Source organism: Dicentrarchus labrax, unplaced genomic scaffold (assembly GCF_905237075.1).
Source record: "Dicentrarchus labrax unplaced genomic scaffold, dlabrax2021, whole genome shotgun sequence".
Classification (NCBI taxonomy): Eukaryota; Metazoa; Chordata; class Actinopteri; family Moronidae; genus Dicentrarchus; species Dicentrarchus labrax.
This window is the reverse complement of record NW_026136711.1, coordinates 2,799,107-2,813,091: the sequence shown is the minus strand read 5'-3', so window position 1 is coordinate 2,813,091 and position 13,985 is coordinate 2,799,107. Positions and strand designations below refer to the sequence as shown.

Below are 13,985 nucleotides of genomic sequence, written 5' to 3'. Positions count from 1 at the left end.
TAAAGTGCCCCCCAGGGTCCTGAATAAACTGTTTCACAATATGCCCTCAAACTGTCCGCCACTGTCATATACCATATGTAGGATGTAAGAATTGTTGGTGTGTGTAATAACTGAAGTTCATTTATTTAAAAAGGGGCAGTGCACATTAACTCTAAAAAAAACCCATAAACCCTAAAAACTGCATATTCATAGTTGTAATGCGGTAAAAGGAGTAGATGCCTCTTTCAAGATTTTTATGTGCACTCCATACATAAATATCACATTGACGGGCCGTTTGCGGTACATGGGCAGTACCACTATTTCCAGCGGCAAGTGAAAGCACCATTACGACTGGCTGCGTGAGGCGTGTTTGGCCGGGCAAGGACACACAGTGCTCTAATGACATTTGTGTAAGTGAAACAAGTAATGCTAACTTAGCCTGTTAGCAGCGTTGGACTGTCTGTGACCACTGTGTACAACCTGACCTGGAGGACCACTGCATGTACACTGACTTCAGTCGCCTTTCGTCTGTAAAAGGTAACATTTCAGAGGGTCGTTTGTCAAGCCGGTGGCTAGCTCTGTACCAGCTGGTAGCTAGTTAGCTTAGCAAGCTAGCATCTATCATTGGCTGCCTACCGTAGCAACGCTAGCTAACAGCATGAAAGGTAATGTTTAAGGGAAGATATCTCGAGTCCCATGTTCTAGTTATTTGTAGAGAAAACTGTCAACACAAGTGTTACTAAATATTGATCAGTATCAACTGAAAATGCAACTGTTTCCAATATAACGTATTGAATGGTGATTGGCATTACAAAATCAATGAGGCTAATGACATAAAAAGGCGTGAATCTTTCCTAATTGGTACAAATTATCTCTAACTTAAATAATAACAGTGTTTTGTCTTCCTTCTGTCATCTTGTTGTCCTTATTAGAAATGACCAGCAGTAGCTTTTAATCAGGGAATATATAGTAATGTCATCTGTTGTACGTCACACATTTTGGTAGGTTCTTATTATGATTATTGATCAGTTATTTGTTTTGTGAAATGTCAAAAACCTCGACATGTCCATCACAAATTGCCAAGTTGGTATCTTTAAACAACCTTGCCTAAAGAGCTGTTATCCACCCGAAAATATCATTTCTAATAAGGACAACAAGATGACAGAAGGAAGACAAAACACTGTCATTAACGTTATTTAAGTTAGAGATTTTAAGAGACTATTACATTTCCAGTTCCTTTTCACTTGTGTACATTCCAGTCTGTTTGAATACAGTCCTGTGAAACATTGATTTTATAGTATGCTTATGTGTTCAGTCTCAGCTGTCACTATGGAGTCTCTGATTATAAACTTGTGGTCTGCTGCAGGTCATGTGCTCCTGGCATAGTCTCTGAAAACCTTGGTGGAATACCCAAGTCAGTGTCCATCAGTGCTTTCAACTAGAATTTGCTTGACTTTTCATTCCCTAACTTTTCTACCTTAAAATAACACATTTACCATCACTTTGATGCTTCACTGAGTAGTAGGGTAAATAATGCCTCTGTAATTCCCACTCGGTGCCTGTTTCTACAATATGTTTAAGTATGAGCCTATTGTGACGTCACCCATTGGTTTGTGAAAAACTGTTTTGAACCCTCTAGTTCAGCATTATGGTCGTCGCCATGACAGTTTGTCTGAGCCAGCAGAGGTGACCTACTGCAAGTTGGGCGGCTGTCATTGGCTACATAGTTTTGCTGTGGCTCAGAGGCAGAGCGGATCGTCCACTAATCAGAAGGTTGTTGGTTCGATCCCCGCTGCATGTCGAAGTATCCTTGAGCAAGATACTGAACCCCGAATTGCTCCCGATGCTGTGCATCTGTGTGTGAATGTGTATGAATGAGTTATCACTGAGTGAATGTGCGTGAAAGGGTGTTTGGTCCATTTACCATTACCATTTACCATTTTGACTCATCCATAGCAGGAAACCAGGGTTGCTCGCCTGGTCACACACAATCTCGTATTCCAGATAAACAGTACACTGAAATATGTTTCTGAAACAAACAGAATCTGGATCCATATCTAATCTGCACTGCCTAGTTTGACAGTTTGATCTGAGTTTGGTGCGTTGAGCTGGACAGACTCACTGAGAATGACCTGTCAATCATAAGGTAGCACTGCCCTAAAGCTCTATTTTACTCTAAATGGGATCATCATTTACTAATTTTATAAGGAGTTCGGTCTAGACCTGCTCTATTTGAAAAGTGTCCTGAGATAACTTCTGTTATGAATTGGCACTATACAAATAAAATTGAATTGAATTGAATTGAATGAAGATCATGCTGTATGGAAGAAGACTCTTGAAACCAGACTCTGCTGGAGGGTAGCAAGGTTTAATTGACTAGCCGACTACTTGCACATATCCCTAATCTGAATTAAGACTGTTAATGTAAAAATATATATCTTTATTGGATAGTATTTTTTTGAGTGTTTCTGAGAGAAAACAAAAGCAAATTCCAGTCAAATAAAACATACAAGATAGCAGCAGTCTCATTTCAGTGGTTGGGACCCGCAATTGTTGCTTGATAAATTACTTAAATCAGTAGTTCCCAACCCTTTTGTCATTTAGTAATCTGCCAACTCCTAGGTGATATATTTTATGGATATTGCATATATATTCAAAACTGTACAATTAACCCAAATAGGGAACTCTGTAACAGCAAAAAGTTTCAGACGAGTCACTTGAGTACATTTTGAGCAGATAATTCCATGTTTCTCTGTATTTTTCATAATTTTTAACAATCACACATAGTTAATAGGCTTATTGTTTTTTTTGTTTTTTTGTTTCTTGATTTGAACACCCTCCTATCTCAGGCCCCTCTCTGCCTTCAGGCCTGTCAAGGTAGAGACCCTGCTGCTGTAGCCAGGAATCATCTAGAGTCATAAGGTCCCAAAGATACAGTCTGTGTGTCTTTGCGGTGTCCTCCGTGTTGTGGGTGATGGTCAGCTGGTGACTGGGGTTTCCCGGCCCCTGTGGTCAATGGCTGTGAGCAGAGGGGGCGTTGCCTTTTGGGTGGGTTGTGTCCGAAGCCATGGCAGAAGGCAACCCATCAAAAACCAGAGCTGGAGTCTCAGTCAGGTAATCCTCTCTCTCATTACACATTTTGTTGTTTTCTTTCAGGCCCGAGGGATTCTTGCAAACACCATTCGGAGCACTAGGAGGAGCCAGAGGAACCTGATTTTATCACAGATTATCTGTGGATATACTTTCACTATACATGATATCGTGAAAGTTTCAGCAAATATGACACAAAATATTTTAATAAAAATTACCCACATCAGCTTTAACCAAATACTTATAAAGAGTGATTTGGCTGCTTGGCAGTGGGAGAATGTTCACAGCAGTGCAAGTTCTCCCAGAAAGTCACCAGCTTTTTTTTACTTTGAACTGATGCCATGAAACAGAGAAGCTTGGTGTTTTACTTAAAATACTTAATATATATTGCAGAAACACATTTTACACTTAGCTGTTTTAAACAAAGTATAGACAAGATTACAAATACAACTACTTGTGTTAAAAGTAGAACCCAACCCATACTGGATTTTTGAGGCAGATATCGACACTGGCAGAATGTGATATTGGTTATTATTGTTAACCGCCCTGTAATGAAGTGTGTACTGTATGTAATAATCTTATCGAGTCCTTATTGCTCCTTCAGGTAGTTGACTGGCAGTGGATCCGTCAGACACGCCCCCTGAGCAGTGCATCATGGGCCCTGGCACCCCCCAACAGCCTGAGATATCAGAACGTTAAGCAACCAGTGCTGTCCCACCCGTTCCACCATGCCAGCCAGCCTCACGGAGGAGGTTACCAAGAGGAGGACTGGGAGGAGTCTCTCAGTGTGTGTGTGCTAGTGCGACAGGGCGAGTCAGATGGCCTCCACACCCTGCTGGAGATCCCCCTGTCCAGCCACAGTAAACTAGGAGAGCTCCTCACTCTGGGGCCTCACAAGTCCTCTGAGTTCTCCTTCCCGTTGACCACTGTGGACGGCAGCAGAGAGGATGACATCAGCGTTGACAGCTGCAAGAAGAACACTGGTGATGCTGGGAAGAGAGAACATGGCTGTTTCAGAAGCCTGTTTGAAGCAGAGAGGTGCCCCGCACCGTTCATGTACGGCTCTCACTTTTATTGTTTTCATTGCCCGGGCACAGAGCCGGTGCCTGGCAGTGGGCTGAAATCTAGGCAGGATATTGGACTTAACAGCAAGCCTGTGGAGCTGCCTCTGCTGCATCCAATCTCTCTGTGTAGCTATGCAAAGAGAGCAGGGGGGGGACACAATGAAGGGGAGGAGAAAGTGGCCATGATGTATGAAAGACTGAGGATAGAGGTAAGAACATTGTTGCACATTGTCTGGATCAGTAAAGTAAAGTTGCACAGGGTCATTTACTGCTGTAACATGTTATCAGTGAAGAGCAATTCAGTTTTATTTGTATAGCGCCAATTCATAACAGAAGTTATCTCAGGACACTTTTCAAATAGAGCAGGTCTAGACCGAACTCCTTATAACATTATTTACAGAGACCCAACAGTACCACCATGAGCAAGACCTTGGTGACGGGGGCAAGGAAAAACTGCCTGTTAAAAGGCAGAAACCTAGGACAGATCCTTCGGCTCTAGAGAGAGAGAGAGAGACAGAGAGACAAACTGACAGACAGGTGCACAGCAACAACAGTATTGGTAATGGCAATCTAGCAGGACCATGGCAGGAGGCTCCACCAGGATCCATGAGAACCTGCGAGACGACAAAGCACAAGAACTCCGGGGAAGAAGTGAAGTTAGTAACATGCATTAATGGGACATGAATGAGTGCAGAAAGAGAGAGGAAGAGAGGAGCTCAGTGCATCATGGGAAATCCCCCGATAGTCTAGGCCTATAGCAGCATAACTAAGGGATGGTTCAGGACTCACCTGATCCAGCCCTAACTATAAGCTTTATATTTTTAAGAGCACATAACAAACTATGGTAGATTCTGTTTTGTAACTTAACAGGTATTTAAATGTTTTCCATCAATTCCAATTTCTGTATGAATCTGATTTATAGGGGCATTGCATTGTAGGACTGAGCTTTTGGGCCACTATTAACATTGTTTTTATATTTGAGAGACTAACTTTATGAGGAATAAAATGGAAATGTTGTAGAAGTCCTATTTTTCATTCTAGAAATCTCAGATGCTTTTAACAGTGGCCCTAACAGTCAGTTGTAGGACCGTATGCTTCAGTTTAAATCAACACTATATAAGATTTAGTATTTGTTGCGATTTGGCGTCCCCACTTTGGTAAATATGGACAGCTGTAATTTGTTAGGATTCCATTACTTATGATCAAAAACTAGCGAGTTGACAACTTTGCTAACACATCCAGACATCAAGCAAGTGCATCAACACAAGACATAGCAAGCAGCTAGTATTACTGACTAGTCCAACAGCAAGAAGGCCAGCTCATCGTCTGTCTGCAGCCTTTTATTTCACTAAGCTCTCTTTAGCCAACCACTAAAACTCTTTTTCTGGAGGCTTTTTGCTCGGTCACTCTCTTTTGTTCTTCTGAACTTCCTCTGTCCTCTGTGTTGTTGTTACCTAAGAATGAGTCGTTTTTATCTGTAGTTAGCGGGTCCTTTTCTAAGCAGGCCGCCGTGTTTCTACAGTAGTCCAGAACAAACACTGGCTCTAGATAATGCTCTTGACTTTTTCTGCAAGTTTTGTGGCTGCTGTTGTTTCTCCTACTCTCTTGGACAGTGAGCTGTATTCAGTTGGTTGCAATCTGCAACTTCACTGCAAGATGCCATTAAATCCTACACAGTGTACCTTTTTAAAGCATCAGAAATGATTAATGTGATTATAATAGCAAAGGAAAGCAGTCGGTATTGATCTATAAATTACTGAGTGATATTTACAATCTGTTGTCCACAGCTGCTTTATACTGTATGAAAAGATTCTCCTCTAGTTCATTGAATCCCTGCAGCCATGTATTAGCAGCTGAATAAATCTGTGCATAATAATAATAATAATATTACATGTGATTCATCAACAACATAGGGACATAGGGAGGGCTCAGTGGAACAGCCATGCCATGTATGGTCGTGTGAGTTGTTCAGAGTCCTGGTTAGCAGTGCCTTTTTGCTAATCCCGACTAGGCCAGTGCTGGACAATTTTTCATCTTGGTTAGGTTCCCCCTCACCTCAGCTGCTGAGATCGGCCCATAGGACTTCTAAATGTCCCAATCCGCATTTCACCGAGAGTTACAGAGCTCTTGGAAGTTGCCACGACATTCTTTGTAGTTCTGGTCGATAGGTAGTGCACATTCCGCAGTTTCGGCACTTTGTCAACACAAATTTATCATTTAGACTGTATTTGTGCTTGCAGTACTGAACTAGTAAGTCATTCTAAAGCTATACTTCAATATGAGGCAATATATAAAACTTTTTTTATTTTGTTTTGCAGCTTCCAAATTTCTTCATGAAGAGCCACGATTACAGCATGTACTCACATGATATGGAGTTCATCAACGGCCTCATTAATACCAAGACCAGGTGATCAGTTTGGGCTAGTGGCGATACATTATTGCAGACAACTGTCTTGTTGTGTCACTTTCTGTGAGACCTGACGGTTGCTGTTTGTGTGTAGAGGCCGCGTGCTGTACCAGCTCACCCTCTCCTTGTGGCGCCTCCTGTGTCTGTGTTACTACGCCAACGTTCGGCTGGAGGTGCTGAAGCTCACCAAGCACATGGAGGATGGGACCATTAAGGCTCGTTGGAGGATCAGGGGCCTTCCCTTCTTCTCTCTGCTGCTGCGCTTCTACCGCAAAGACAAATCTCATCTGTACAGGTAATGCACAGTACATCCAATTTTAATTAAAAGCCTTTGAAGAATAAGAGGATTTACTTTTTATATTTAGATTATTTGTCTTGTGTACTACTTCAGGATATAGTGAAAGTTTCAGCAAATATGACAAAAAGATGTTTTTATTGAAGGTACCTACTGCAGCTTTAACATCCGCTGCAGAAATTCTTTTTTCCCTCCACTACACACATAGGTCCAAATGATTGAATATGCAGTACATGGAATTTTTGATTTTAGGTGTTAAATATTTTTTTAAGAGTGAGGGTTTTGTCACAACGATTTAAATAATGAATCCATATGTCATCTGTTGCAGGTCATATGATGCATTCTCTACTTTTTACATTGGACCGGATGGACTCATTCACTGTCATAAAGTTGAAAAGGTAAGCCACTCCTAATGGAATCTACTGCACCTGAAAGAAAGCAACCAGTCAGAGCCAAGAAAGATAGTTGATTGTTCATTGCTCATTACACATAAGACTCAACAATCAACTATTTTCAAGCCAACAACCCAAAGTGTCTTTCTATCTTTCTCAGCTCTGATTGGTTGTTATTGTTCAGGCCCGGTGGATTCTTGCAAATATCATTAGCCCTAGGAGGATTTTTTCACAGATTATCTGTCTCATGTTCTACTGTCAGGATATAATGAAAGTTTCAGCAAATATGACAAAGTTATTTTAATGAAATTGACCTACTGCAGCTTTAAGAGGCCAACATTTTCCATCTGAGACAAGTAAATTGTGATATCCGGCTGAAAACGCTTCATGATGAGCTTCCTGTTTGTGTTGCAGATGATGCCGGCTCAGCCCCCTGTCCTGCCCAGAGTAACTTCTCTCTTGGCGGGGGCTCTGGTGGCACTTGGGGTGCAGGAGCATCGACCTACTCTCAACCTGCTACCCCTCCTCCTATCCTCGCTAAGACAGAGCAGAAACTGACTCCAGGCGACGATTAGAGGAACAACGGCCATTGGAATCGACAGTGTATCCAAAGTCTGCGTTCATTCATTCTCAGCATAGGAACACATTAAAATGGTTAGGCTCTATCCTAAAATCTCATGTTCCCCCTGCATTCAATGCAAAGTCAAGACTTTACACTGCTTTTCTTTTTTCTAATTTTAGTTTAGTTATTATTTGAAATAATGAAAGTGTTTAAACTTTAAACACAGAACTGGGTTTTTGGGTCCAGGTTGTCATCCCATGCCAGTCAGCTGCCAGCTGTTGTTATAACACATAACTATTTTTTCTTGTTTCTTTTAAAACACAATGTATTATACTACATAACATACATACTACTTAAAGACCAGTCCTTTTAAAACTCCCAAAAAAATCTTAATGTCAGACATTACGATTAGAAATTTGAGAATGTAAAACTTAGCTTTTCCATTAATAACCTATCTACATACAACATTCAGATGTTAGATACATAACATCAGAACTTACTTCATGAGACAGAACTCTGTAAGATGTACTGTAGGTGTTTTACAGACATGACACGAGGAATGTGTGCAACAATACAAACGATAACGTGTTCTCATGTTCTAACACAAAGTCCAAAATTTGTACTGCAATGCTAACGTCTGCTGCAGCCTCACACATTTCAGTGGTGTTGCTTCATGGAGCTTCCTGCCAAACAAGCAACTACCAATTATTGAAGTCCCACCCCTTTTTGCTCTGTGCTCCAATAACAGTTGAGCAAGCCTCAGTCAGAACCTCAGTTAGCTTCCTCCTTTCTGTATTTAGATATGCTATATGCTTGCAAATCTATGTTGGTTAAAAGATAAAAGAGATGTATATAGTCATATCTTATGTTAGCAAAATGCTAGCTAACTATCAAGCTAATCTGCATCAGTCATTTATTAGCGAATTACATCTGATAGCTAACAATAATGAAACGCTAGCTTACTAACTACCTAATCTACATCAATTGTAAGTTAGCTAGCGTTTTGCTAACATTAGTTAACTTAAGATGTGACTGCCGCTTGTGAAAAGGACAAAGTTAATTATAATTAAACTATTATTTATTATTGCAAAATGATTCCCGTAAATACCCCACCTCAGTATCACAATGGCTTCATGTTGAACACCAGCCTGAGCCTGGTCACAGGGCAGCTGCAGTGTTTGTTACCGCAGCAGACTGCTTTACAAGATCATCTTATCATAATCTATGTCACTGATCAAAGAACACATCACAATCACATCGCATTTTCCAAAAAACGTTGTCATACTCGTGAAGTGAAACATTAGAGATTCTATGCTCACAAACACAGTAGGAAATACAATAATTAGTAAATAATGGTAAATAATTAATTAGAAAACATTGCATGAAGGTTCGTACTAACCTGACTGCGGCATGATTGGTTGGTTGGTTGGTTGGTTGATTGGTTGGTGATTGGTTGGTGGTTGGATGAACCTCTGTCTATCACCGACTATCACAGGCAAACTTCAACCAATCAGATCCATGAACCATATGACGTAGTCAGTTGGGAGAAAAGAGAAAATATCTTTTCTGTGGAGAAAAAAGATCTTCTTCCGATAAAGAAATACTCTCCAGTTCTGATAAAATAGTTGTTTTTCTAGCAGTCACTTCTACCATTAAACCATGAACGTTTCTCGTGCTGTAGCTGCCAGTAGTTCCTTATTTGATGCTGATTGGTCTGAACCACTGTGGCTGGACACAAACACATAGCTTGAAACCTAGCAAGATGAACTCTGATCTTGCGACTCCTACTGCCTCGTAAGGCAGGGTTTGTCCATGTCTAAAAACAAAAGTTTTTCTTGCTGTTGTGAATGGCCACAGCCTCCTCTTGGCTGCATCCCACTGCCTCCTTGATCCCTCTTCAAGAATTCTGTATTGTGTGTTTTTGTAGTCTAGATGCAGTGAATTGTACAAATGAGAAAACAGTGCGCACGTTTCAGATGGGTTTTCCTCAGAAGGTATACGTGATGTCAGTTGACTGCATGAAAATTGACAGAAATGTGACAAGAAAGAAAGAAGAAAACTTAAGAGAGACATTCAAACCCTGCTCAGTGTCTCCCCTCAAAACCAACCCCCAGTGTTGGGCCACACTTAGTGATGCCCACAGCTTAGTCATGACGAAATCATATCATTTTTTATGAGCAACACAAACATTCTAAAATGAATCTTTGTATCAGAATGCAATCCATTTGGGCAAAACGGTTGTGAAATTCTTGAAAAGCCATATGACTAAATTATTTGATCCCATTCATGTGTAAAAGGAGAGCCAACAGGAAGTCTAAAACACGCTCTGTAAAGATACCTGCGTTTGAACAGGCTTTAGTTGCGTTCAGGTAAACGGCTTGTGTGGAGAGCAAAAGAAGTGGAACACAGTGGCCGAAATGCAATCTCGGAAGCCATCGGCTATCATCTAACAACAATTTAGCTTTTTATTAACTTTTTTTTAAATGTATTTATGAGAGTTTTTCTGCATTTGTATACAGATAACTGTGGAAGCCCATTTCTGCCAAATGTGATGGGACAAAAGGATTCTGTAAGTCATTATAATGAGAAACTCAAAATATTGACAGGATATTGAGAAAGTTCTCAGTATTTTGAGATACTAAGACATTAGTTTGAGTAAGTTTCTCGTTTTTTCATCGCATTGGATATCGGTTATCCAGATGTCTATTGGCTATCGGTTATCCAGATGTCCATTGGCTACACTGGAAGCCCTGAAACATTGGCTGTTGGGTTCCGATTGCAAACACATAAGCTCTCAACTGGCTCAGGTTGAGAAGTACTCCATTGAGCATGCTCTATGCACACTGAGCAACTTTCATAGGATTGAATGGGGCACTATCTGGGATCCGGATATGAAGTACTTCCTAATACATCCATTGTTGGTCTGTCTGTTCAGGAAAGTTACAAAAGTTGTCTCCAAAGCCTTCCTTTTCTACCCAACCTTCAGATAACCCAGCAAGCACTTTGTTTCGAGCATGCTGAGGCTCTTACAGATGTCTCTACATACTTTCTTCTTTACTGTGGGCACATTTCCACAAAGTTGATTTGTGTGTCTGGTCTGTTAATTGAAGATTTTCACAAATATCAAAAAGGTTTAAAATTCCTGAGGTTTGGTAGAATTTCTGTGCTGAACATCAGCACTGCAGGCAATTTTTTGGTGGGGCAAATTAGGGCTCTATCTTCTAATCTGAGCCTGTCTTAAGGCAGTGGACTTTTGAGTGGAAGCCAGGTGACTGATTGTGTATCAGTGTGGGCTTTGATCTGTGTGTGAGTGTGTGTTTTATTTGGAGAGGTGAAAGCAACAGAATGGCTTGCTTTTAAAAAGCCCTGTTGTAACTGTTTCTACGATATGATAAAGCACCGTGGCCAAGGCCTTCACTGCAGACTGCAAGTAACCGTCAACAAAACACTGGACATCCATTCTTTTCCAATCAGGCTCAACAACCAGACCAACAAGCTTGTCTGTTGAGAAAACTTGGTCATCTGTGGTCATATTATTGTTCTGATTGTATTCCCACCAGTCTAATTAAATGAACAGTAGTTGAGCTGGGAAGTATTATTAGGATGTTGATTAGTTTCACTCAAAAAGCATTAGGAATAGATGTAACAAAGTGCCTAGAGAGGAGCTGCATCTGTTTTTGGGTTATTGGTCAGTTACCTTGAGATAAAGTTAGAGAATGAACAGTTAATACCACACTGAGACACAAATGAAGATAAACTTTTGGTCAAATTTGCTGAAACTTTAACTATATCCTGACAGAAGTACACAAGACAGATGGCTCATCCTAGTGCTGCTAGTGGCATTTGCAAGAATCTGTCTCATGTTCTACTGCCAGAACACAGTGAAAACAGCAATAATGACATAGTTAGTTTTATGAAAATGTATTGCTCAGTCACCACAAGTGAGTCGATTGCCAATTAATGCCTCTTCTCTTGATGTTAGTTTTACGCTAAACAAACAAAATAACCTCAGAGCTTCAAGGATTAAGCTGATGTTTGCTAATAAATCACATTTTTGCCAGACTTATTCTTTAACCATCCACACAATGCTACCTGTTGTTATCGGTATCAGTACCAATTGGGCAGCAACACTAGCACTACATAGAACTCTCACACTGCTAGCTCATACAATGAAAAGGTACTTGATTATTAACATGTAATATATGCATGGATAGGTTAGGCTCTAGTCTTTGTGGTCATTTCCAAAAAGAAAAACCTGTTGTAAAAGCAATGTACAAATCACAGCAGAGAGTATACAGATGAAACATTTGACATGTCCTCAAGAATGTTGCAATCCAAAATACTTTTGGTCACACTGAAAATCTGGATCAGCATGTTAGCAGGATCTTGATGACATCCATTCCCAACCTTGTCCTGACAAAGAAAAGGTATTTTTCTTGTTTGACAATTTTGTCATATTTACTGAAGCTTTCACTATATCCTGACAATAGAACATGAGACAGATAATTTTGAAACAATCAGGTTCCTCTGGCTCCTCCTAGTGCAGAATGTAAGAATCCACATTCCAGGTCGTCTACCTGGAATGAGACTCAGCAATCACCCATCTTTCTCAGGTCTGATTGGTTGTTTTCCTTCTGGCCCCGTGGATTCTGGCAAATTAGGAGCACTAGGAGGAGCCAGAGGAAACAGATTTTTTCATAATAATGACAAAAATGTATTTTTGTAAAAGTTACCTACTGCAGCTTTAATGACGACAACAACAAAGAAACATCCAAGCCTTGCAGGTTTTTTTCAACATAGACACTAGACTAGAATCAGCCCTCCTCCAGTGTGAGCCAATCAGAGCAGTAACTGCAGGAGCCATAGAGAAGATCAGCTTTGTGAAATAAAAAAGGTTAATGCATTGTTGTGTTACCAACAAAACTTAACAGATTTCACACATGGTTATAGACTATACAGTGTGTCAATTGCCTCCAACTGTCCCCTAGAAAAGACCTGACCTGTACTGAATGTGACTCATTAATGCTAAATGCAAAGCACCCTCTCTGGATTGCAGCTATTGAACTTTAAATTTGGCTGTGGAGTTGTACCTAAATGGGTAGCTGTACACACTCGGGCTGGGTATAAACCTTCATGCCGCTCAGTAACATTTAGTGCTTGGTAAAGCGAGCGATAAAGCATGCTGTAGCAGTAGCTGTACATCAAGGACTGAATAAGTCTGCTGTGTATTTATCAGTCCTGTCTGTATAGAAACACGACTCGTCGGGCTCCGTGTTGCTTCGTTTCCACATGTACTGCTGCAATAACCTGTGTGAATCCTCGCTGTGTGAATAAATAAACTTATGGTTTAACAATGATCAGTGTTTGTGTTAATTATCATTTATGGATGGTCATGTGAGACTGTGTGTGTCCAGTTTGTTCCAGAGGAAGACATAGAATCAACTATAGACATTACATTTGTTTTGGCTATTCATTGTGCCAGGTATGGGTGTCACAGTATACCAATATTGACAATAATCACAATATTTAAAAATGAAATATTGATATTGTTTTAATAATACATGGATGATAATGTCAGGACCACCAGTAGGGGGTTGCGAGGCCTTTTTGATTGTAAGGGGTGAAAGAAAATTAAAGAATATGCACATTAAGCCTTTATGTCAGCATTTCATTCATTTCTATGAGGAAAACTAAAAACATGATGAGTGATTATGTAAGATCTAAACTTTGAAGACCTGAACACAAGCTATATTCACAAAGCCTTCATCCAAGTTCAAACAACCAAAGAGCTAACAGAACAATGAACTGACAGAATTGTATAAAAGTTTCTTAAAAATATCCCTGTAAAACCTGTAATAAAATAAAATGCAATAAATTCATCCAAATGGCTAATTTTAAACAAACTTCCTGTAGTCATTGTGTTCACTGTTTGGGTTCATTATACAGTTTATCAGTTGTTCCCTACTGTTATTGTTATGCGTTGAATATAATATGAAATATCCATAAAATATGTCATGAAATATGCCATGTAGTCAGTGATAAGGGGTCCTTTGCATCTAGCAGTTCAATTCCTGATTGCAAACAACTGAACATTGCTGCCATCTAGTGGCTGAAACTTATGAAAAATGCAAATGTCCAATCTACAGCCAGTGTTTGGTTCCGCCCCCAAAACCCCCAAAAAAAAAAATTTTATCTT

General features: G+C 40.2%; 1 protein-coding gene across 3 annotated transcripts; it reads left to right on the top strand.

Moving 5' to 3' along the window:
• The first annotated feature begins 319 nt into the window (after positions 1 to 319).
• Positions 320 to 13,146, top strand: cunh6orf136 (chromosome unknown C6orf136 homolog). Of its 3 annotated transcripts, none has more exons than XM_051415373.1 (7): positions 320 to 516; positions 2,847 to 3,093; positions 3,674 to 4,342; positions 6,452 to 6,540; positions 6,635 to 6,835; positions 7,164 to 7,233; positions 7,642 to 13,146. In XM_051415373.1, the coding sequence occupies exons 2-7, from the start codon at positions 2,995 to 2,997 to the stop codon at positions 7,783 to 7,785; spliced, it is 1,272 nt and encodes a 423-aa protein (XP_051271333.1). In that variant the 5' UTR covers positions 320 to 516; positions 2,847 to 2,994; the 3' UTR covers positions 7,786 to 13,146. The 3 variants fall into 3 exon arrangements, with proteins under 3 accessions (XP_051271333.1, XP_051271332.1, XP_051271334.1); XM_051415372.1 differs by having other exon boundaries at positions 2,829 to 3,093; XM_051415374.1 differs by having other exon boundaries at positions 344 to 389; positions 2,829 to 3,093.
• The last annotated feature ends 839 nt before the right edge of the window (positions 13,147 to 13,985 follow it).